A 22,310-nucleotide genomic window follows, 5' to 3' on the forward strand; every position below is an offset into this window, starting at 1 on the left:
TCATGTTCATGAAATTGGTCGTGCTCATGAAATTAATAGCTGAGGGAAGAGCAACTGATGTCGTTTGCCTGGACCTGAGCAAAGCCTTCGACACTGTCCCGCACCACATCCTGGTCTCCAGGCTGGTGACACATGGGTGTGATGGGTGACCACTAGATGGATAAGGAACTGGCTTGATGGCTGCACCCAAAGAATGGCTGTCAATGGCTCCATGTCCCAGAGGAGGCCAGGGACAAGCAGAGTCCCTCAGGGATCAGTCCTGGGACCAGGCTTGTTCAACATCTCTGTGGGTGCCATGGACAGTGGCATTGAGTGCACCCTCAGCAAGTTTGCTGATGACACCAAGCTGTGTGGTGCAGCAGACACGCTGGAGGGAAGGGAGGCCATCCAGAGGGACCTGGACAGGCTGGAGAGGTGGGCACAAGCCAACCTCATGAGGTTCAATAAGAATAAGGGCAGGGTCCTGCAGTTGGGTTCAGGCAATCCCAGGCACAAATCCAGGCTGGGCAGTGACTGGCTGGGAAGCAGCCCTGAGGAGAGAGACTTGGGGGTGCTGGTGGACAAAAAGCTCAACATGAGCTCTCAGTGTGCACTTGCAGCCCAGAAAGCCAATCAGATCCTGGGCTGCATCAGGAGAAGTGTGGCCAGCAGGTCGAGGGAGGTGATTCTCCCCCTCTGCTCAGCTCTGGTGAGACCCCACCTGGAGTACTGCCTCCAGTTCTGGAGCCCCTATTACAAGAGGGATGTGGAGGTGCTGGAAGGTGTCCAGAGAAGGGCCAGGAGGATGAGCAGAGGGCTGGAGCACCTCTCCTATGAGGACAGACTGAAGGAGTTGGGGCTGTTCAGTCTGCAGAAGAGAAGGCTCCCAGGTGACCTCATTGTGGCCTTCCAGTATCTGAAGGGGGCCTACAGGATGGCTGGGGAGGGACTGCTCAGGATCTCAGGGAGTGATAGGACTAGGGGGAATGGAATGAAGCTGGAGGTGGGGAGATTCAGGCTGGAGGTGAGGAGGAAGTTCTTCCCCATGAGAGTGGTGAAGCCCTGGAATGGGTTGTCCAGGGAGGTGGTTGAGGCACTGTCCCTGGAGGTGTTTAAGCCCAGGCTGGATGAGGCTGTGGGCAGCCTGATCGAGTGTGGGGTGTCCCTGCCCATGGCAGGGGGGTTGAAACTAGATGATCCTTGTGGTCCCTTCCAACCCTGACTGATAGTATGATACTATGTTGCCTGGAACATCACTAGAGGGGCCTTGGTTACTGGTCAGAACTTCCCAGGTACTTAAGGGCCCCTCTCCAGCAAAGGCCACTGCAGCATGCCGGGAAGCTGGGCTCTCCCTTTCCCCCTTTGCCATCGTGAGCTGCTGGACAGCAGTGATGGTGGCTCCAGGGACTGCTTGGTCCTGACCTGCCTACCCTTGGGGTGTGTTAGGAGCAGGGAGGTGGGGAGAGGCTGGTTGCTGCCAGCAGGTGCTCACCCTAAGAAGCAAATCCACCTTCCACAGCAGTGTTTCAGCACACGTTTATTGCTGCTTGTTGATTCCCTGCAGTGGATCAGAACAGAGGTCCCTATTGCACATCAACTGGTAGTATTTTTTTGGCATCCTGAAAATAAAAGATTGCACAAGCCTTCTTCCCTCTTTGCCCTAGCTGACTGCTGAACACACACATGGGAGTCTCCCACCTAGGTGATGGCTGTGGTTTGCCCAGGAGCCACGGCAATGCTTCCTGGACATGGTCGTGGCATAGGGCTTGTGCATCAGGGGGCTCCTGGAGAAGGAGCCCCTTGGAGTGGGGTGGGCTTGATGTTTGCATACAGTGTGGGAGACACCCTAGACTCTGGAAAACATGCCTGGATGATCTTTATAGAGACACTGTTTCTACTGCATGCAACAGGTAAGTGGTGGCTGGATGGAGCTTGCCCCTTGAGGCGGCCCCGCTGGGGGTTGGTCTGCGGGGCTCCCTCAGCTGCTCTGAGCTTCTCCAGCCAGGCAGTAACAATCTAAGCTGCACGGTGAGAATGTCAACACAACTACAGCTGCACAGGGTGAATGAGAGCACTCCAAACACAGTGCTGCAGGGTGAGGTTTGCCTGGGGGTGGCTAGCTCCACGCCACCTTTGTCAAATCCAGGCTTGGCTTTTTCTGCTCTTCCCCATCTGGGAGGGGGACACTTGGATGGAGGAGCTCAGGGGTGGTCTGTGTGAAGCTTCCTGAGCCCTGGGCTGCTTGAAGCCTCATGGACACCAGCCAGGCTTTTGAGGTGTTTGTGGCAAGGTGTGCTCCTGTGAGGGCAGGGGGCAGCTGCCCAGAAAGGCTCCCTGCTCTGCCACTTCCCTTGGGCCTGGTGCAGGGGGCAGCCAGGTGCTGCAGCAGGTCTGTGCTTCTCCTTGCCCGCTGAGGTGGGCAGCTGTGCTCTGAGCTGAGGGGGTGCCCTGGGCTCTGCTGTAGCCCCTAAATTAGCACTGCATTACACCATGCCATGGGAAGTGGACATCCCCTGGGCAGTCCCTGTCCTCTGTTCCCCTGGGAGAGGAGATCCAAAGACCCTGTCTGTGTGTGTGTGTCGACCAAGACCATGTCCATGGAGCAGCAGAGGAAGGGAGCTGTGCTGGGCTGCGTGTGGATCGGGGGAAGCTAAAGAGAAGGTTTCTCCCCGTGGCTGCAGGATGGTTGATGGGAAGCAGCTGGGGTCAGATGCCCTTTCAGTAGACCCAGGAGATGGGCACCCACTGTGGAGAGCTGCAGGCTTGCTCAAAGGCTTCCTGCAGCAGCTGGAGGCTTTCCTCTACCCCATTGTTGACCAGGGAGAGGTCAAAGTAGTGTGCGTAGCGGCTCCGGATGCTCTCCGACTCCTTCTGCAGCTGCTGCAGAGCCTCTGACTGGAAGAAATGGGAGAGAGAGCTGAGGAGGCAACTCTCACAGCCCACCCCAAACAGCAAACTCCCCACCACCACCCAAAACAACTCAAATGGTTAGCAAGTATCAGAGCACAGAGCATCCCTGCAGCTTGCTGGGAGCTGCTGTGCAGTCCCTAGGGCTCTGCAGGACTCGGGGCCACTGCTGGGGGCATCAGGTTGCCTTGCCAGGGTCAGGCCAGATGTGCTTGGTCTCAGTTTTATCTTTAAAATGCTTTGTGGCAGCTCCCTGGGAGGAGGGTTACCAGGCAGCAGGCTGCTTATGACTATGCTATGCAGTGTAGCTCAAGTCCCAAGGCTGCTTTTCAAGGCAGGATCCCTGCAGCATAATCCCTCCTCACTCCTAACCAGAACAGCACTGGCTGGCAGAGCTTTACACTCTGTTGGCTTTGTCCCTCTACTGGTTTTGGCTAGGATGGAGTTCAATTTCTTCACAGCTGCCTCTCCCCTCTTGCTGGTGTCTGCACATCTCCCCAGCTAGCAGGAACATCCCAGGAGTGTGCCCCTGTGGACAGCTCTGCCCTCCATGGCAAAGCCCAGCCCAACTTCCACAGACTTCCCTTGATGGACCTTGAAATGCAGGTGGCTCCCTGCTTCTGTGCTTGCAGGGGGATGAGTTTGGGGTGCTGCACTTGTTGCAGCTCTGCTCTGTCCAGCAACTCTGGGAGAGGGGAGAGCAATAAGCAGCTTGCCTGAGTCATGGTAGCTCTGTTGGGTCCCATTCTGGCTCTCCTTCCTGTAAACCTGAGCTGTGGCAGCCTGCTGTGCACAGAGCCTGCAGCAGCAGGGCTGGCCCTGTCCCCTCTGGCAGGAGGTCTCTGTCTGGAGGCAGTGGTGAGTGGTGGGGCATGGAGGTGGGGGCAGCAGGTTGCCTAACTGCCCTCTCTGCCCTGGCACTTTCCCCCCTGCCCAGCCTGCTGTCTCTGGCTTTGCAGTACTCTGCTGGCTGTCATGCCCCTGAAGGCTGCATAACCCCCCTCTCCTTGCAAGCTATCTGTATGTTAAGCTCTACAAAGATTAATAGGCTGGGAGAGCTGGCCTTGGCTGGCCATGAGTCCAGGAACTGCAGAGCTCTGTAGGTTTCCAGTCTCCCTGCTCAGCTTGGCCCTCAGGGAAGCTTGCACACTGCAGCAGGGCAAGGCAGGCAGCACTGCTGTGGCATGGCAGCCTGTGGCTGTCAGCCTGATGGTGCCTGGCACTGCATGAGTTAACTCCAGCAGCAGTGCTGCTTTCAGCCTCATCTTGGAGAGATGAGCAACTTAATGAGGCAAAGAATGAAAGGAGCTGCTGTTCCTGTGTCTCATTTCCATAGCTGATGGCAGGAGAAATGCTTCTGCTGCAGCTGGAGACCGCCCTGGGTGCTGGGCTGTGCTCCCCCCTGCATGCCAGTGGCTGATGGTGCTGCTGGGGGGGGTGTCAGGTTCAGAGTCTACAGCTGGGCTGCAGGAAGCACCAAGAAGGCTGGGGAGGGACTGCTCAGGATCTCAGGTAGTGATAGGACTAGGGGGAATGGAATGAAGCTGGAGGTGGGGAGATTCAGGCTGGAGGTGAGGAGGAAGTTCTTCCCCATGAGAGTGGTGAAGCCCTGGAATGGGTTGTCCAGGGAGGTGGTTGGGGCCCTGTCCCTGGAGGTGTTTAAGCCCTGGCTGGATGAGGCTCTGGCCAGGCTGATCTAGTGTGGGGTGTCCCTGCCCATGGCAGGGGGGTTGGAACTGGATGATCCTTGTGGTCCCTTCCAACCCTGACTGGTTCTATGATACCGATTCCTGTTTCTCAGGTCTGGGCTGAGGAAGTTGCCCTGCTCTTGTGGACCACACAAATCAGAGCAGACATGAAGAGGCTGATGTGGAGCAAGGAGAGAGCCCTGAGGTGCTGCAGCAGGCTCCCTGCCCTGCTGCCAGGAGCAGACAGGCCCAGCCTCAGCGTCCTGCCACCCACCTGCTCTGCCTTGTCTGTTGGGGCAATGAAGACTATGAACGGGGAGAGCTCGGCGGTGCGGATGATCTTCAGGGTCTGTGGAGAGAGGAGTGCAGTTACCAGAGCATGGCCAGGCCTCGGGGTGGGAGCAGGCACTGCCTGCTGGCTGGCCCTGAGCCAGGCTGTGATGCTGCCCCTGGTGCAGGGGTGGCTTCAAGGGGCCACCCCTAGGCTGAGGCCGCGGGGGGCTCCTGAGGCTGGGGGTGGCTGTGTGCTGTGGGAGCAGCTGGGTGAAGCTGGGGGAGGGGTCCCAGCATGGCTTCCTCTGCAGCTCAGGTAGGAGGATGTAAGGGTGTCCCCAGCCCTGCTCTGAGCTGGCTGCTGCATGCAGCTGCCACTTTGCAGAGCAGCAGCCCCACGCTTGGTGTTGGAGAGGGGAAAGGGTCTCTGTGCAGGGCCCCTGCCCCTGAATCCCACAGCATCCTGGCCCTGGCCTTGCTGCTGTCACAGGCAGGGGGATGCAGTGATGGGGAACATCCTCACTGCACACATGTCTTGGGAATGCAACTGCTACCCCAGCACTCCCTGGCTTTTCCTTTGGGAAGGGCAGGTGGGCAGTGCACTGGGGAAAGGCAGGGACACTCAAGCCCCTCTCCTGCCCACCCCTTCTCCTGCTCCCTACCTGGGGCTCAACGTCCAAAATAGCAACTTTGTCCTGCTGGTGGATCTTGTGAACTGTTTCAAACTTGGTTCCAAACATGTTTCCCTGGTAGCTTCCAAACTCCAGGAACTCGTTGGCCAGGATGTCCCGCGTCATCTCCTCGGTGGACACGAAGAAGTAATCCTTCCCATCCACCTCGTGCTTCTTCTGGGGGCGTGTGGTGTCTGGGGAGGGAAGGAGAGGGTGAGTTCTGGCCCCCAGGCCTGGGGAGGGGAGCAGGCAGCCTTTGCTCTGGCTGACCTGGGAATGCTGCCTTCCCTTGCTGAGCGTGGGGCTAGGGTGTGGGGGACCTGGGGACCTCAAGGCCAGGATCTACCTATCCCCTTTCAACTCCTTCCTGCTTGGGACAAGTAGGGAACTCAGGGAGCCTGAGGAGAGCCACTGGGCTGTGAAATGTGATGCAGGCAGCAGCAGCTCTGCAGCCATCTGTTCAGCCCGTGGGACAGCAGGCAGGGAGGCCCTGCAGTGCGCTGTGTGATGGCCTGTGACAGCGGGGGCTTGGTGGTGCTGCAGGAACGTCTCCCTGCCTCCCATTTGCTGCCAGGGGATCCTGGCCCAAGAAGGTGAAGGTGCCCTCCACCCTGGCTGGGTACTTACATGGAGGTGGGTACATGAACTTCTCTGGGCTGCTGCTGAGCAGAGCATTCTTGATGTGGCTGCGACCCACGCCGCTGGCCCCTGCGGAGAGAGAGGGACGGACAGAGGGTGTGCTGGGGCTCCTCTGCAGCTCTGAGAAAAGGTGCAGCGCTCCTGAGGCCTCCTCTGAGCTTGTCTAGGGTGTCCTTCAGCCTTGGAAAAGCTGCTCTCTGCTCTGGGCACACCTTGAGCCCCAGCTGGAGAGGGGACTGGTGCCCACTGAGCAGAGCAGGAGCGCAGCAGCTGCAGGGTGGGACCCCTTGCTCAGGTGCAGCTGCACAGGCCAGGGCTGCTTTTCACAACAATCAGCCCTAAGGATACTCAGGAGCTAGAAACTCCTGGATCAGCACCACAGTGCAGGTGCCAGGCCATGCACAATGCCACACAGGGGTCAACCCCCCTGGTGCCTGCTCTAGGCAGAAGAAATGCTCCCCAGATCTTAGTAGGTTTTAAAGGGCAGCACTGCCCCAGCCCCTGTCCAGTCCTGGTTCCCCTGCAGGACCCACCACACCCAGCCCCTGCACTGTGGAGGGTGCCTGGAGCAGGACTTACCAATGAGCACCAGAGTCTTCCTCTTGAAGGCAGGCAGCCTCACCACCTCTTCATATGAAACCACATCCAGCTGGTCAAAAACTGAGGTGGAGACACAATGACAGAGCACATGGTCACAGCTGGCCCCTCTGCAGCAGCAGGACTGCTTGTGTGTGAAGCCAGGGCTTGGGAAAAGTGGAGGGAGCCATTGGGACTGGCCTGGGAGCTCAGCCCTGTTTGGCTGCTCAAGGACAAGAGCAGCAGCCTCAGCAGCAAGCAGCATCTGAAGGGCAGAGGGGGTGCTGGGGAGCTGGACCAGCAGCCACTGAAGGAGAAGCTGGGGTACTTAATTCTGCTCAGGGCAGAAGGACCTTGGAGCTGAGTGGGGAGGTGGCAGGAGGCTGCAGGGAGCTTTATTTATCTTGCTGATTTATGACCTTGTTTGTTGCTGGTTGGAGCTGCAGGCTGAGCTAGGAGCCAGCATGTCCTCAGGCACCTGCTGGCCCAGGGCATGCCTAGCAGGGGGTGTCTGCAGGGGGGGCTGAGGGGCAGACTCCCTGCCCCACCACAGACATGGGATGGCAACTGCTGAGCAGCAGCAAGGCCACTGCCTGCCCTGTGCTGAGCAGCCTGTGGGGTTTGAGGCTTTGGAGCTTGGGGCCAGGAGTGCCAGGGACTGTCAGAAGAGGAGAGCACACAGGAGCTTGGGGTCTGGCCCCTGGGTGAGCCAGCCCCGGCCTCGTGTGCTGCATGGGGACACAGCTGTGGCCACCTCAGGGCTAGGAGGGCTTTGGAGAAGGGACTCAGAAAAGCTGAGGCCCCACTGCCAACACAGCAGGGCTGTTTGGTCTGGCCCCACTGCCAACACAGCAGGGCTGTTTGGTCTGGCCCCACTGCCAACACAGCAGGGCTGTTTGGTCTGGCCCCACTGCCAACACAGCAGGGCTGTTTGGTCTGGCCCCACAGCCAATACAGCAGGGCTGTTTGGTCTGGCCCCACTGCCAACACAGCAGGGCTGTTTGGTCTGGCCCCACTGCCAACACAGCAGGGCTGTTTGGTCTGGCCCCACAGCCAACACAGCAGGGCTGTTTGGTCTGGCCCCACTGCCAACACAGCAGGGCTGTTTGGTCTGGCCCCACTGCCAACACAGCAGGGCTGTTTGGTCTGACTCCCACGGAAGGCAGATCTGCCTCTGCCCTGAGGCAGCAGCGAGGGGCAGCCTGGCAGCTGAGGCTGTGCCTTTAAGAAAGGATAGCTGCAGAGTTCTGTGGCTGGGGAGGGAGCCCACTGCCCTGCCCACACTCACTGGAGCTGTGCTTGGCCAGGTATTTGTCTTTGCACTTCTTCTTCTTGCCGAAGGGGCTGCAGCTGGGCGATTCGCTGGGGCCGGGCTGGGTGACGCTGGCCACACGCCTGCCGAGACAGAGGACACCGCCACGCTCCGGCTGCCACCCCCACTCAGGGCAGCAGCGGGACCCCTCCAACATGCAGGCACCAGAGGAGCAGGGTGGCTGCTGGGACAGCTAAAGGCTGTCCCTGCAGCAGGTGAAGGAGAGGTTTGCCTCCCCTTCCCTGCAGGGAGGCTGGTTCAGTCACCGCCGCTCCCCGTGCCCAGATCCAGCCCTGCCGGCCACAGGCAGGGACCTACCACTCCTGCAGCTCTGGAGAAGGAATGAGTCCTGCTGACTCGGTGCAGGAGCCCTCCACCCTGCCCTGCCACCAGTTGCTGTCGTCCTTGTTGATGATCTGAATGACGTCTCCGATCTGGAACTTCAGCCCCGCCTCCTTGCAGGGGATCAGGCTGTCCCTCTTGGGGTCGTAGTCAAACTGTGCTCTCATGAACATCTGCAGCAGAGAGAGCAGCAGCCTCAGCACGGCCCTGCAAGGCGCCTGAAAGTGCTTGTGGCCAGCTCCCAGCCCCACAAAGCAAGGCTGGCAGCGCCTGCTCAGCTGCCCCCAGGCACAGGGGCCCTGCTCCAGGAGGAAAGCCAGCCCCTGCTGCTGGCCAGGCCCCAGGAGGCTGAGTGGGCAGAAGAGAGCCTTAGGGCAAGCTCTTGGGCAGGGACCTGCAGTGGGGCATGCTCATGGCAGAGGCAGGGAGGGAGGAGGATGGTATCTTGGCACTGCTGGGAGCCAGTGCAAGGGCTGCTGCCCTGCAGGACCCACAGCTGGTGCTTGAAGCCTGACACACAGCCCCCCTGGGTGCTTGCTGAGTGCTGAGGAGCAGAGCCAGCTGGAGGGGAGTCCTACCACCTGGACCAACAGAGAACTGTTTGGGTTGGAAATGACCTGCAAGATTGAGTCCAAGCATTCTCTACCTCCCCCACAGTCTGGTGCTAAAGCATGTCCTCTCAACTCTGCCTCTTCTAAACACCTCCAGGGATGGGGATTCAGCCACCCCCCTGGGGAACCAGTGCTTGGGAACCCTTTCAGTGAAGAAGTTCCTTCTCATATCCAACTTAAGCCTCCCCTGGTAGAACCTGTGACCATTTCCTCCCATGCTATCACTGAGGCTGCCATGCACCTGGCTACAGCCTCCTTTCAGTCAGTTGCAGAGGGCTGTAAGGTCTCTCCTCAGCCTCCTTTTCTCCAGACTAAACCACCCCAGGTCCCTCAGCCCCTTCCCCCCTGCTCTCCACCCCTGCAGTGGGGTGCACCCTGCTATCCAGTGTCCTGGGGACCCCAGAGAGGGCCATGTCTCAACTCCCAGCTGCTATTCCTTGGCATCTCCCCAGCACTGGGCATTCCCCTGCATGGCACAGGGGCTTTGGGGAGCCAAGGCTGTGGTGCCCTGTCCATCCCTGCCTGGCTCTCTCCTGGCCCCTTCAGCATCAGCTACACTCTTGCACCATTACATCACCTTTGCTGCAACTGCAACTGCTGCAGCTTCCCACTGTGCCACACTGCTGGGGAAGCCCTGGGGGCCAAGGCAGCACCAGACAGTGGCCTTTCCCTGTCCCTTCTGCTCACTCAGCTCTTTGGGCAGCAGTCTGCACTGTCTGTCCTACTGGGGCAGACCACTCTGGTCCCTCTGCCTGGCCTCAAGCCCTCCTTAATCCAGCAAGCACCTGGGTGCCCCTGAGGCTCCCACTGCCCCCAGGCATCTTTGCAAGCTGAGGATAGAAACAGCTTTGACACAGAGAGCTTGTTTGCCAGGAAGGGTGTTCAGGAAGAAGAGCCCAGCAGAGAGCAACAGGATGGCTGAGATTCACCTCTCCCTGGGAGGAGGGCAGACCCTGTGTGCAGCCACTGCTTCCTCCACTGCTGCTTGCTCTCAGTGCCTGCAGGAATGCTTTCTTGTCTGAAATGCTGCAGCAGCTGAGACCTGCCTCTGGCCAGTGCACCCAGCAGGATCAGGACTAGGGTGAGAGGAGAGTCAGGACAGGGAATGGAGGGCAGGGAGTGAAAGGCAGGGTTTAGGGAACAAAGTAGGGCTGTGGCTAAGCACAGACCTCATATTGCCCTTGTTCCCCTCCTGGGTTCTTTGTTGCTTTGCCTGTGGGCTCCTCCTGGGAGCTCCCAGTCACGGTGTGAAGTCCTGCAGGCTCTCTCAGAAGTCATGGGTGCTGCTGAGCCCCAGGCTGGCAGCATGCCTGGGACTGCCCAGCAGTTGTGCCACCAGCAAGAGACCTTTCTGGGATGACGCCCATGTCCTGTCCTCAGATGTGTTAATCAGGGCCTGGAACACCATCCTCCCTGAGCAGGACAGAGCATGCTGTCCCTGTTCCACAGTAAAACCATTTCCCACAGCATGTCCTCCTTCAGCAGGGCTGCTTGAGGCTCAAGGCCAGCAGGGCACAAACACCAATCCCTTTCACTGCCAGAAAAGCAGAACAGAGGAGGTCAAGCTGTGAGATGAGATCTCTCCCAATGGAAGACAAGAAGAGTGGAATTTCCTTTCAGGATGAGGACTGATGCTTGCTTTGGAAACAGTCTCTGGCACAAGGAAGCTGGTCAGCAGCACAAACACACAAGGGACATGCAGCAAGCACTGCCTGCAGCTCTCTACACTCACAGCCAGACACAGGTCACTTTTGGGAAGCTCCTCCTGCACACCAACTGGGAGTCAGCATCAGACAGCTCCAGGCATCACCCATGGACTGCAAAGAGCCAGCTCCACATGCAGGCTGTTTGCCTGCCAGCTGCCAGCCCCCAGCTCTGAGGCTAAAAGCCCAGATGCTGAGCAGGCTCCAGCAGGACAAGGCCCTGGTCTTTAAACTCCAAAGGCTGTGATGTGCACCTGGGAGCAGACTGCAGGTGACCTCCAGAACCCTGAGTGCTCAGTGCTGCTGCTCCTGCGGATCCTCCCAAGCATTCCTGAGCATTTCAGTCACAGCAGGGCAGCAGGTGTCACCCCCTGCTACAGCACATCACCCCCAGCCTGGCAGTGGCAGCAGGCACAAGTAGCTGCCTTCCTCTCCCTCACCACTTCCTTCCTCTCACTCACCGCCCACAAGGCTGCTGGTGGCATCCGGCCCCGGCCCCCTGCCTTCCAGCTCCTGCACCTGGGCACCAGTGACAGCAGGGAGCAGCCACAGCCCTGTGCTGCATCTGGGCAGCAGTGACAGCAGGGAGCAGCCACAGCCCTGTGCTGCACCTGGGCAGCAGTGACAGCAGGGAGCAGCCACAGCCACAGCCCAGTGCTGCACCTGGGCAGCAGTGACAGCAGGGAGCAGCCACAGCCACAGCCCAGTGCTGCACCTGGGCACCAGTGACAGCAGGGAGCAGCCACAGCCCTGTGCTGCATCTGGGCAGCAGTGACAGCAGGGAGCAGCCACAGCCCAGTGCTGCTCCTGGGCAGCAGTGACAGCAGGGAGCAGCCACAGCCCAGTGCTGCACCTGGGCAGCAGTGACAGCAGGGAGCAGCCACAGCCACAGCCCAGTGCTGCACCTGGGCACCAGTGACAGCAGGGAGCAGCCACAGCCCTGTGCTGCATCTGGGCAGCAGTGACAGCAGGGAGCAGCCACAGCCCAGTGCTGCTCCTGGGCAGCAGTGACAGCAGGGAGCAGCCACAGCCCAGTGCTGCACCTGGGCAGCAGTGACAGCAGGGAGCAGCCACAGCCACAGCCCAGTGCTGCTCCTGGGCAGCAGTGACAGCAGGGAGCAGCCACAGCCCTGTGCTGCATCTGGGCAGCAGTGACAGCAGGGAGCAGCCACAGCCCTGTGCTGCATCTGGGCAGCAGTGACAGCAGGGAGCAGCCACAGCCACAGCCCTGTGCTGCACCTGGGCAGCAGTGACAGCAGGGAGCAGCCACAGCCCTGTGCTGCACCTGGGCAGCAGTGACAGCAGGGAGCAGCCACAGCCCTGTGCTGCACCTGGGCAGCAGTGACAGCAGGGAGCAGCCACAGCCCAGTGCTGCACCTGGGCAGCAGTGACAGCAGGGAGCAGCCACAGCCACAGCCCAGTGCTGCACCTGGGCACCAGTGACAGCAGGGAGCAGCCACAGCCCTGTGCTGCATCTGGGCAGCAGTGACAGCAGGGAGCAGCCACAGCCCAGTGCTGCTCCTGGGCAGCAGTGACAGCAGGGAGCAGCCACAGCCCTGTGCTGCACCTGGGCAGCAGTGACAGCAGGGAGCAGCCACAGCCCAGTGCTGCACCTGGGCAGCAGTGACAGCAGGGAGCAGCCACAGCCCTGTGCTGCACCTGGGCAGCAGTGACAGCAGGGAGCAGCCACAGCCCAGTGCTGCACCTGGGCAGCAGTGACAGCAGGGAGCAGCCACAGCCCTGTGCTGCACCTGGGCAGCAGTGACAGCAGGGAGCAGCCACAGCCACAGCCCAGTGCTGCACCTGGGCAGCAGTGACAGCAGGGAGCAGCCACAGCCCAGTGCTGCACCTGGGCAGCAGTGACAGCAGGGAGCAGCCACAGCCCAGTGCTGCACCTGGGCAGCAGTGACAGCAGGGAGCAGCCACAGCCCAGTGCTGCATCTGGGCAGCAGTGACAGCAGGGAGCAGCCACAGCCACCAGTGACAGCAGGGAGCAGCCCCAGCCTGCTGCTCTGCAGTGGGGCAAGCACAGGGCAGGCTCCCTCAGCCCCCAGCAGCTCAGGCAAAGCGAGCAGGCAGCTGTCCCCTTCTCCTTCCCTGCCTCAGCACAGCTCTCTCCCCAGCTCTGGACTCCTGTGGGTTGCTCTGGTCCCACCCAGCCCTCCCCAGGCAGGTCCTGTCCCCTGCAGGCCTGCAGCTGCACTTACCTGCAGAGCAGGGAGGCGACTTTGCTGGTTGGGAATGACTTTTATTGAGACCATCCCCTTGGTTTCTTTCTAGTGAACAAAGGAAGGGGAGAAAGAAATGTTGGAGGAGGCAGAGGCAGGACAGCAGCCACCTGTGCAGGGAGCTGCTGAGTGCCAGGGCTCACAAAGGCAAAGCTCCTGGGTGCTCCCAGCCATGCTGTGATGCCTGGGGACACCACAGCCTGGCCAGAACCAGCTGTGCTGGAGCTAAGAGCCATGGCTGCACAGCTTTGCAGTGCTTGTCCCATTCCCATGGGAGGACACCAACACCCCAACGAGGGGCTGGTTGGAGGCACTGCTAAGCCTCACCAGAATGAACATCTGTATCATCCCAGTGAGGAGCCTGGGAGGAGAGGGTGGCTCTGCCAGGTCCCTTCCATGCTGGCCTCTCACTCCTGCCCTCCTGGTGACAGCAGAGGCACCACACTCCTTTGCCTGCCACAGGACAGATGCACTTTTGCCCCATGTGCTTCATGACACCTACATGCTCCCATGGGCACAACCACACTTGGAGCCCTGGAGAGGCCTCCTGGGCCAACTACCCTCCCAGGTCCCACTGTCTGGAGCAGACATGCTGCCACCAGGCAGAAGAGGATTATGGCACTGCAGCAGGGCCAGGCACCCTACTTAAGCTGCTGGTGGGCATCCTCAGCCCCACCACCAGCTCCCTCTTGCCAGGTCCCACAAGCTAGGCATGAATCAGGATGACCTCAGTGTGAACACAAGGCAGGTCTGAGATCCTCTCCAAAGCTGTCTCTAGCAAGGAGCTGGCAGGATGGCTGTGATCTCAGCAGCAGAGAAATGGCAGCAAGATGACCTGCAGGAGCAGCTCAGCCTTGCAAGAGCTGGAGCTGCACCCCAGCCTTGGCAGGCTGAGGTGGTTTCCAAGCCCCACACACATCAGCACCTCAGGAACTCGGCCAACAGCCTTCACTCTTGCTCTCAGGAGGTCAGAAACGAGCAGCAAACATGGACCACAAGGCTGCACACAGGGCCCATCCCTTGGCTGTGTTACAGCACCTCAGCACAGCCTCCCTCACAGCTGTGTGCTGGCTCTGGGAGGGGGTGAAGGCTCACGCAGCATGCACATCTGCAGGCCAAAGAGGCCCTTCCTGGGGAACACCCCTACCAAGCACAAACACCTACCAGCATCTTCTGCAGCTGGTCAACGGAGTGGTTGCTGACACTCTGCCCATTGATCTCTATGATTTCATCCCCCACGTGAAGGGAGCCTGCCAGCAAGGGGAGAAACATCAAGATGCAGGACAGAGCCAGGCACTAAACCCAAACCACAGAGGTCCTTTGGCCTCCCTACCCCCTGGGAGTGCCCCCAGGACACTGTGGGTTAACACTTGTGCAGCCACCCGTGGCACAGGGGAGTACATCACAGCACACACTTCACCAGTCTGCAGGTCATCAGGTTTCTTTCCACCATGCACCCTTCAGTGCTTTAGCCTGGTTCAGAGCCATTCACCCCAGCTCCAAGCACCTCACCTGAAGCCACATGGCAGCCTCCTTACAGAGCCCTTGGCACAAGCACTCCTGACTATGTGTGTTTTCAGCTCACACACCCAGCCAGACCACAGCCTCAGACAGACTGCTGCAAACCAAGCTGCACTAGCATTACTGGAGTGCCTCCTGGGTCATTTTGGCAGGGGTAAGCTCATGCTTCCCACTTGGATCCAAGGCTGGAAAAGGGGCCTCTTCTCCTGAGCACAGAACATCTCATTTCCATGACCCCCTGGCAAGACTCCAACCCAGAAAGCAGCACCTAATTGATTACTTAGGCACTGTTTGGTCTCCAGGGCCAGTCCCCAGCAAGCCTGTCCACCTGTGCACTTCAGGAGTGGGAAGAGCTTCCCACCTAGTCTCTGGGGTATGATCCATCTTGTTGCAGTGACCTCACCACGAGCCAGAGACAGATGGAGAGCCCTTCCCCCAGTCCTCCCTTTCTCCCCAGTGCCTCCATGCAGAGAGGCCAGCCAGGTCCTGACATCTTCCTAGAGCAGGAATGGACACAGATATCCATATCCCAGGGGAAAGGCAGCAGTGCTGGGGAGCTGCCTCCTCCCTGCACTGGAAGCATCTGCAGAGGTACAGCCCACACAGTGCCTCTGGGAGGGCCTGGTTACCTTGTCTGTGAATCATGCCCCCGTGGAAGATCCTGGCTACCATGCAGCTCTGCTTCTCGTTGAGCTTCAGCGTGATCCCCTGGAAGACAGGAAAATCCATCACTGCCTGCTGGAGGGGAGAGCTCCTGAGCTGCCAGCAAAGTCCTCTCCAGACCCATGCCCCTGGTGGGTGGCCTGCTGCAGCTCCTCTTGGCACAAGCATCACTGCCCTTGGATGGGGCTCACTGTGGGTCCCCAGGCAGGAGGCAGCACCTCGCTCCCATGGCCAAAGCCTCCCTTGATCTTCTGCTTCCCCCAGGGCCAGGCTGCTGGCACAGCTCCACCTGCCCCTCCACCCCTGGGTGCTAGCAGGCTTGGGCTCTTGCCAGCTCTCACCATGGGCTCCTCTGTGACCTTCTCAAACTGGATGAGGCGAATCTTCCGCACCTCACGGCCGCTGCTGTGGGAGGGGCTGCCCGGAGTCGCCGAGCCGTTGGTGTAGATGTCCTCAGTCATGGCATTCTGGGCCTGAGGGACAGCCTGTCAGGGCAAAGCAAACACTGGCCTTCAGGGGCTCCACCTGGACAGGGCCTGGCATGCCAGCTTGCACCGTGGGGCTGAGCTACTTCATGTTAGAAAGAGTTGGGGCTGCTCAGTCTGCAGAAGAGAAGGCTCCCAGGTGACCTCATTGTGGCCTGAAGGGGGCTGCAGGAAGGCTGGGGAGGGACTGCTCAGGATCTCAGGGAGTGATAAGACTAGGGGGAATGGAATGAAGCTGGAGGTGGGGAGATTCAGGCTGGAGGTGAGGAGGAAGTTCTTCACCAGGTGAAGCCCTGGAATGGGTTGTCCAGGGAGGTGGTTGAGGCCCCATCCCTGGAGGTGTTTAAGCCCAGGTTGGATGAGGCTCTGGCCAGGCTGATCTAGTGTGGGGTGTCCCTGCCCATGGCAGGGGGGTTGGAACTGGATGATCCTTGTGGTCCCTTCCAACCCTGACTGATTCTGATTCTATGTTAGGGTGCCTGAGGGTGCCTGGGGTGCTGGTGGGGCACAGTGGAAGGTGAGAACCATGGGAGAGGAGAGTGTGAGCAAGGGAAGAAGAAGAGCTTCACCCTTGAAGATGTGGAGCTGATCTGCTGTTTTCCACCCTGGGAGTCACATGAGATAAGAAAGCTTTGGAAAAGCTTCAGGTAGCAGAAGGCCAAATTGTTTACAGCTCATCATCTGCAGCAGCAAGTCCCAAAGCACTACCTGTGTGCTGCAGCTGGCTCGTGGGGAGCACGCTGCCCAGGACAGCTTCACCCAGGGCACAGAGCTGTTTGGGACTCAGCTGTGAGAGCTGGGACCAGGGTCTGCCCTTGCTCAGTCTGAAAGTTCAACCTTTCCTCATCTACATCAGTGGGCAACTGACAGAGTGCAGTCCATGCTGGCCAGCACTGGAAAGACAAGCCAGGCAAAGCAAACCCTCCCAGCTGCCCCACTAGATGCCAGGCTGCTGGCTTTGATGCCCGGTTTGTACCTGGTCTGGCGTGGAGAAAAGGCTGCCAAGAGGCAAGATCCAGCCAGGCCATGGGACAGATTGTGTGGGGTGCAGCTGTGTCACTAAACAACAACAAACTGGGCTTTGGTAGGGGTGTGCCAGAGCACTGCCAGGCCCAGAGAGAGACCAAAAGCAGGGAGGGAGCCGGAGGCAGCAGAGCCAGCACCAGGCAGGTCGGTGGGAGAGGCACTGGCAGAGGGATGAAGCAGAGTGTGATGGACACAGTGCAGAGCCAGGGTGGGAGGGGTGCAGGGAACTGTGCAGCCATGCTGCAGTGGCAGGCAAGATGTGTGGTTTATTTTTAAGCCAACTACTTGCAGAAGAGCCAATCAACCTCCTCCTCAGAGGAAAAAGGCAACTGCGTGGGCTCCAGCTGCCAACAGCTTAAATATGGAGGAGGCTGAATCTCAGCCTAGAGCAGCAACCAGACCAAGGACTCACAGGGTGGAAGGAAGAGCGACCTGCAGCCCCTCAGCCTGGCTTGCCAGTGCCAGCAGGGTACCATGCCATCTCTACCATGCCATTCCTAGGGCACAGAGACAGAGCCAGCACTGTGGGTGCCTAGAGCTGGCCCTTGGTTCTCTGCCAGTGGTCCTGGCTCTGCTGAGCCAGCAAGTAGGAGAAGAAAGAGGAGGACCAGGAACTTCTTCAGCCCTGCCTGAGGCCAAAGTGCCCACGAGGCAGTCTGAGTCAGCAGAGATCACACTTATCTGGGTTGTGCCTTGGGGAAGTCCTTTCCCCTCAGCTCCAAAGCTCTAGGCTCAGCAGAGCCCCATGACCCAGGACAGTGTGCTCCAGGGCCTAGGAGTTCCCGTCCCTGCCATCCTCACCAGCCCTGCCAACGAGCCTCCTGGCCCTGACCTTTACTTTTTGCTGAGAGGTGGAGAAAACACCCAGCTCTGGATGCTGACGCAGCACCAGTGTCACCCTGGCGACTCCCAGGGAGCAAGCCCTGCTGCCAGAGACTCTGCTCTACCTGAGCATGGCCACCAGTCACTTGAGGGCAGCTCTGAACCCAGCAGGGTCCTTCAGCACCTCCTCCTGCCCTAGACAGAGCCACTCCAGGATGCTCTGGGCTCTTGCTGACCACGCTGCAGCCAGTGGAGAGCAATGGGAAAATGCCTGGCTCCTAAGGAGGACCAGACCCACGAGCTGGCAGATCCCAGCCCCGGCGCTGGGCATCCAGAAGGCAGAGACAGGAGGCATGCATGACTCTCACACTCCATGCAAGTGAGCAGGCTGGCCAGATCACCTTCCCTGCACTCTCCTGGCAGCCACCACACTCTCAGCTGCCTCACTCCATCCCAGCCTATGACTTCAAGAGCCTTTCAAGTCGTGCTGGCAGCAGGCCAGACCCTGCTACTTATGCACTGCTCTGCAGGGAACATCTGCAAGGGCTGCCAAGAGCTGGCTCCATGGTCACTAGCCACAGCTGGTTCTGCACAGCCCCAGGCTTGGTCATAGCTGAGGACAGCTTTGGGGCAGGCAAGGGGTGCAAAAAGGGCTGCCCAGCATCCAGCAGCCCCACAGGAGCCTTGCAGCTGGCTGCATGGTGAGGGTACAAATCCTCACACACAAATCCTGCTCCAGGGGGCAACGCACAGAGAAACCACGAGCACCCCAGCTCCCTGCCTGCCTTTTCCTCCAGACTCCAGAGTTCTGCCCCATATCCCAGGGCAGAGGGGAAGGCACCAGCTTCCCAGGCAGTGTTTGCCAACAAGGAATTTGCTGAGTGTGGAGCAATCCTCAGAGAGGAGCCCAGGGCTTGGCACCCTGCGCCCCGGCAGGGTCACACTCATCTGCCAGGGTTGCCTCTGCTGCTGCTCTGGCCGAGGCAGGCTGCATGCCACTGGGCAAATCAAACATTAACTGGGCAGCTTGTTTGCAGGAGGCTGAAGCAGCACTTGAGGGAAGCAGCACTGTAGTGCTGTTAGGTGGTTTGGTTCCTGGGTTCTCCTTGCTGCTCTGCCCAGTATCATGTGGCCTTAGGAGGGCAGAGCCTGCTGGCGAGCACACGGAGAGAGGGCAGGATGCTGCCAGCTTTGTACTCCAAAGTACAGCAGCTCAGATGCAGGAAGGAACCTTGGAGCTGGGATCCCCTGGGACTGGTGGTGTCTGGGCTGGCAGGGAGATGTGCTCTGCTGCCCACAGTGAGCAAGATAATTACAGCTTCCTCCAGGACTCATCACCCATCACATTCTAATCACCGCGGGCGTGCACAGGGAGGCTGGAGCATGCTGGTGCAGAGAGATCCTGGCTCAGCAATGCATCCTCCTGCCCTCTAGGACTCCAACCTCACCTCCCCACTGCTCAGCAGATGTGTGGACATGGTCAGCACAGCTTCAGAAAAAAACCCACAGCAGTGTGTAAACCAAAAGAACAAACACACACAGACACACAAAGACATCCCCCAACCCCCATAAACACACACACAAAGACCCCCCCACCAAACCCCAAAACACACACACACACACAAAAAACAGCCCAAAAAACCCTACCCAAGCAAACAAATAAAAAAGCCCTTCCTCCCCCCCCCAAAAAAAAAGGAAAGGAAAAGGAAAATAAAAAGGGGGGAAAAAAAAGAGCTTGAGAGCTGCTCAAGCAGCCTGGAGAAGAGCTAAGTAAGCATTCAGAAGTAATTCATCCTGGCAAGACCCCTTCTGGCAGCATGATCCAGGCTTAAACCAAAGAAAAGCAACGTTTAGAAATCAAATAGGATTACACTGCTGACACTGGAGAAAGGCCTGGCAACACCAACAGGTCGTAGTGGGAAGGGGAAGAGGGAAACAGGAGGGAGGCAAGCTGTGGTGGAGGCCAGGAGACGCCGCTGGCTCCGCGTGCCCTCACACCGACTCCAGACCATGGAGTGCTGGGATGGAGAAGGGTTAGGTTTGTCAAGGGAACACAAACCACTTTTGCTGAGGCATGATCTCCCCACCAGGAAAGGCTGATGCAGCCTTCCAGATGTGTTTGTGAAACTGGTCCCCTCCAAGGGAGAGCCAGTAAAAGCACAGCACTGAAAGGAGAAACCCTGAGGAGCCACCCAGCCTCTCCATCCCCACCTCCCACAACAAGGCCTGCAGGAACAGCTTTCCCCCTGCAGCTCTTACAGACTGGAACATGGCAACATACACTGCAGATTAAGAAGTTGGAACAGCCTTCCCCACTTCATTTTGGTCAAGCCCAGGAGTTTTCCTTGGCATTCAACCATGCCATGGTCATTTTAGGACGTGGTCCCTGAGGACTGTGGCCTCCGTCTGCTCTGCAGCTGGCAGTGGTTGGCTGCTGGGAACCGCTGCCCATAGGGAAGTGCAGTGTCCCCTACACATCCTAGGGCTCACCTCTCTCCACAGCCACCCTCATTTCTCCACTGGACTCCCAAAGGTCACACTTGCTGCCCATTTTACAGCTGGGGAACTGAATCACAGCTGATAAAGAGACATGCCCAGGGCCACCCTGCCAATCAGGTGCACAGCTGGAAAGATAGCCCACACCTCTCTGGTAAATCTGTGTTTGCCAGTCAGGAGATAAGGAAAAGATATGCAGGTATGTGATGGGGCTCAAGGCAAGGGAGCAAGAGGCTTCCTCCACTTTGGTTTGTTTTTTTAGCAATGGCTTCCCCTTGGTGAGGGTTTGCATGCCCTGCTGTCACAGGAGGAAGGCAGGGCGACACTTCCCAGCACGTGGATCTGCCAGAGGAAATGGGGAAGAGAAACTTCCCAGCCAGCCAAGGAGCAGCCAGCTGGGCCCAGCACCCTCCCAAGAGGTGCTGCTAGCTGATGTCCCACTGTGACTGACAAGCCCAGGACACATAACCCCAGCTGGGTGCCTGCCCTACAGAGCTCCTCTTAAAAAGGCCAGGGCAGAACCCAGCTCACCAACTCTCTCTTCATCCCTGCTGGAATACATGTACCATAATGCCAGGGAGCTCCTACGCCTTCCATGTCCTACTGCCACTGGCAATTTATCCCTGCTCTGCCAGAGTCCAGGCAGACTCTCTGCCTGCATCCTGAAGCCAAAGGGATGGGAGAGCTCCTCTCTGCAGCTACCTGTGCTTTAAAAGCTTTTTGTGCTGCTTTTAAAAGGACTCTACCAGGGTTGAGCCATAAAAATAGCATGAGCCACTGGTGTGGGATACATCTGACCAGCCTCTTTTGGATGCTGGAGTGTCCAACAACATCGGCCAAGGGCAGCGCTTCTAGGAAAGTTCCTCCCTGCTCCCAGAAGCAAGCTCCCCATAACTGCAAGGCAATCTCAGCCCAGACATGTTTTGCCATGGCTCTGCCAGGGACTCCTGCTCAAAGCTGGAAACCTCTGCTGGGAGAAAAGCACCAGCTGCTCAGCACTGGGAACTCTTGACCTTCTCCCAGCTGCACCCAAGCTACCCCAAATGACACTGTCTGGGGAAGGAGCCCTCCCAGCAGGACAGGCTGGCACAGCCTACTTTCCTTCCCTTGGAGATGAGGTGCACTGTGTCCCCTCCAGCCCACTCCCTGCCGTGCGGTAGGTGTGAGGAGGGCTGGTCGCATCCTCCTCCTCTGGGGCTGAGACCCACCGCCCCTCCAGCCCGTGCTGTGAACCTGGAGGTTGCTCAGCAGCTGAATCAGCTCATGTGACAGGCAGTTCCAGTTCAGACCAGCTATAACTTTGCAGCAAAACAAGCACAAGCTCCCCTATGGCAGGGCGCTGAAGCTTCCTCCCGTGCACCCAGCTCCTTCTTCCCTGCCCGGCCATGCTGTGCCAGCCACGCTCGCTGACCATTCGCCCCGGGCGCCCCCCGTCCCCCAGCGTGGAGCCCCGCTCCTGTGGTGCTGCGGACCGGCGGTGGCACACACAGGGCACGCACCTGGATGCCCACCCTCTGCCCTCCGCGGGGTCTGTGCCTTAGCGGCACTGCTCCCCACTGCGCCTGCGGGGGTGCCGGGATGGAGGAGGACCCTCGGCACCCTGTGCGGGCCCGAGCTGGGCCCGCGGGCAAGGGGGGCACAAGGGATGTACAATGGAGGGAGGCACCGCGGGGGACTATGCCCCTCGGCAGGGAAAGGGACGGGGGTGGGGGGCCGGGGAGCGCTCTGGCTGGGGCTGCCGGGCCCGCCGCGGGGGCGCCCCGGGGCTGGAGGCCGGCGCTGCCCTCCAGCCGCCGCTCACCTCGGGCTTGGCCCGGTTCTGCAGGAGGTGCTCCAGGTAGAGGTCGGAGAGCGCCGTCCGCATGCTGCCGGCGCTGGCGCTGCGCCCCGACTTGAGGGTCATGCTGCCGCCGCGCTGCCGCTGCCGCTGCCGCTCCGCCGCCGCCGCCAGCAGCTGCAGCCGGTTGCGCTGGCTCCAGCAGAGCGGCCCGGTCCCGCCCGCACCGCACGGCCCCGGCTCCAGCAGCGCCGCGGGGCCCGACCGCTCCGCCCGAGTGGCAGCGGGGAGAGGCCTGCAGGCGGGCGGGCGGCGCGGCGCCGGGCGGAGCCAGCCGGCCGGGGGAGGGCCGGGGCCGACCCTGCGGGCAGCGCCGCCTCACGGGGGCTGCGGCCGCGCCGCCGCTGCCGGCGTGGTGCCGAGCGGGCGGCGCCCGGGAAGGGGCGCGGGGCAGGGTGCCAGAACCCGCAGGGAGGAGCAAGGCGGCCCCGCACGGCCGGTACAGCAGCACCGCCGGCACAGCAGCACCGCCGGCTGACCCCCACGGCTGCCCGCCTGGGGTCTTTCCAACAGTATCCTCCCCCTCATGGC

At 59.8% G+C, this 22,310-nt stretch overlaps 1 protein-coding gene across 1 annotated transcript; it reads right to left on the minus strand.

The window, feature by feature from the left end:
- Nucleotides 1-1,501: 1,501 nt before the first annotated feature.
- MPP1 (MAGUK p55 scaffold protein 1) lies at nucleotides 1,502-22,002 on the minus strand. Its single transcript, XM_068157554.1, has 12 exons — nucleotides 21,744-22,002; nucleotides 15,455-15,598; nucleotides 15,080-15,158; nucleotides 14,094-14,179; nucleotides 12,909-12,977; nucleotides 8,364-8,560; nucleotides 8,022-8,128; nucleotides 6,737-6,817; nucleotides 6,146-6,226; nucleotides 5,510-5,712; nucleotides 4,849-4,923; nucleotides 1,502-2,874 (listed from the first exon to the last, which is right to left on the minus strand). The coding sequence occupies exons 1-12, from the start codon at nucleotides 21,843-21,845 to the stop codon at nucleotides 2,698-2,700; spliced, it is 1,401 nt and encodes a 466-aa protein (XP_068013655.1). The 5' UTR covers nucleotides 21,846-22,002; the 3' UTR covers nucleotides 1,502-2,697.
- Between the last annotated feature and the right edge of the window lie 308 nt (nucleotides 22,003-22,310).

Source organism: Melanerpes formicivorus, unplaced genomic scaffold (assembly GCF_026170545.1).
Source record: "Melanerpes formicivorus ecotype bairdi unplaced genomic scaffold, bMelFor1.0.p_v2 SCAF_37, whole genome shotgun sequence".
Taxonomy (NCBI): Eukaryota; Metazoa; Chordata; class Aves; order Piciformes; family Picidae; genus Melanerpes; species Melanerpes formicivorus.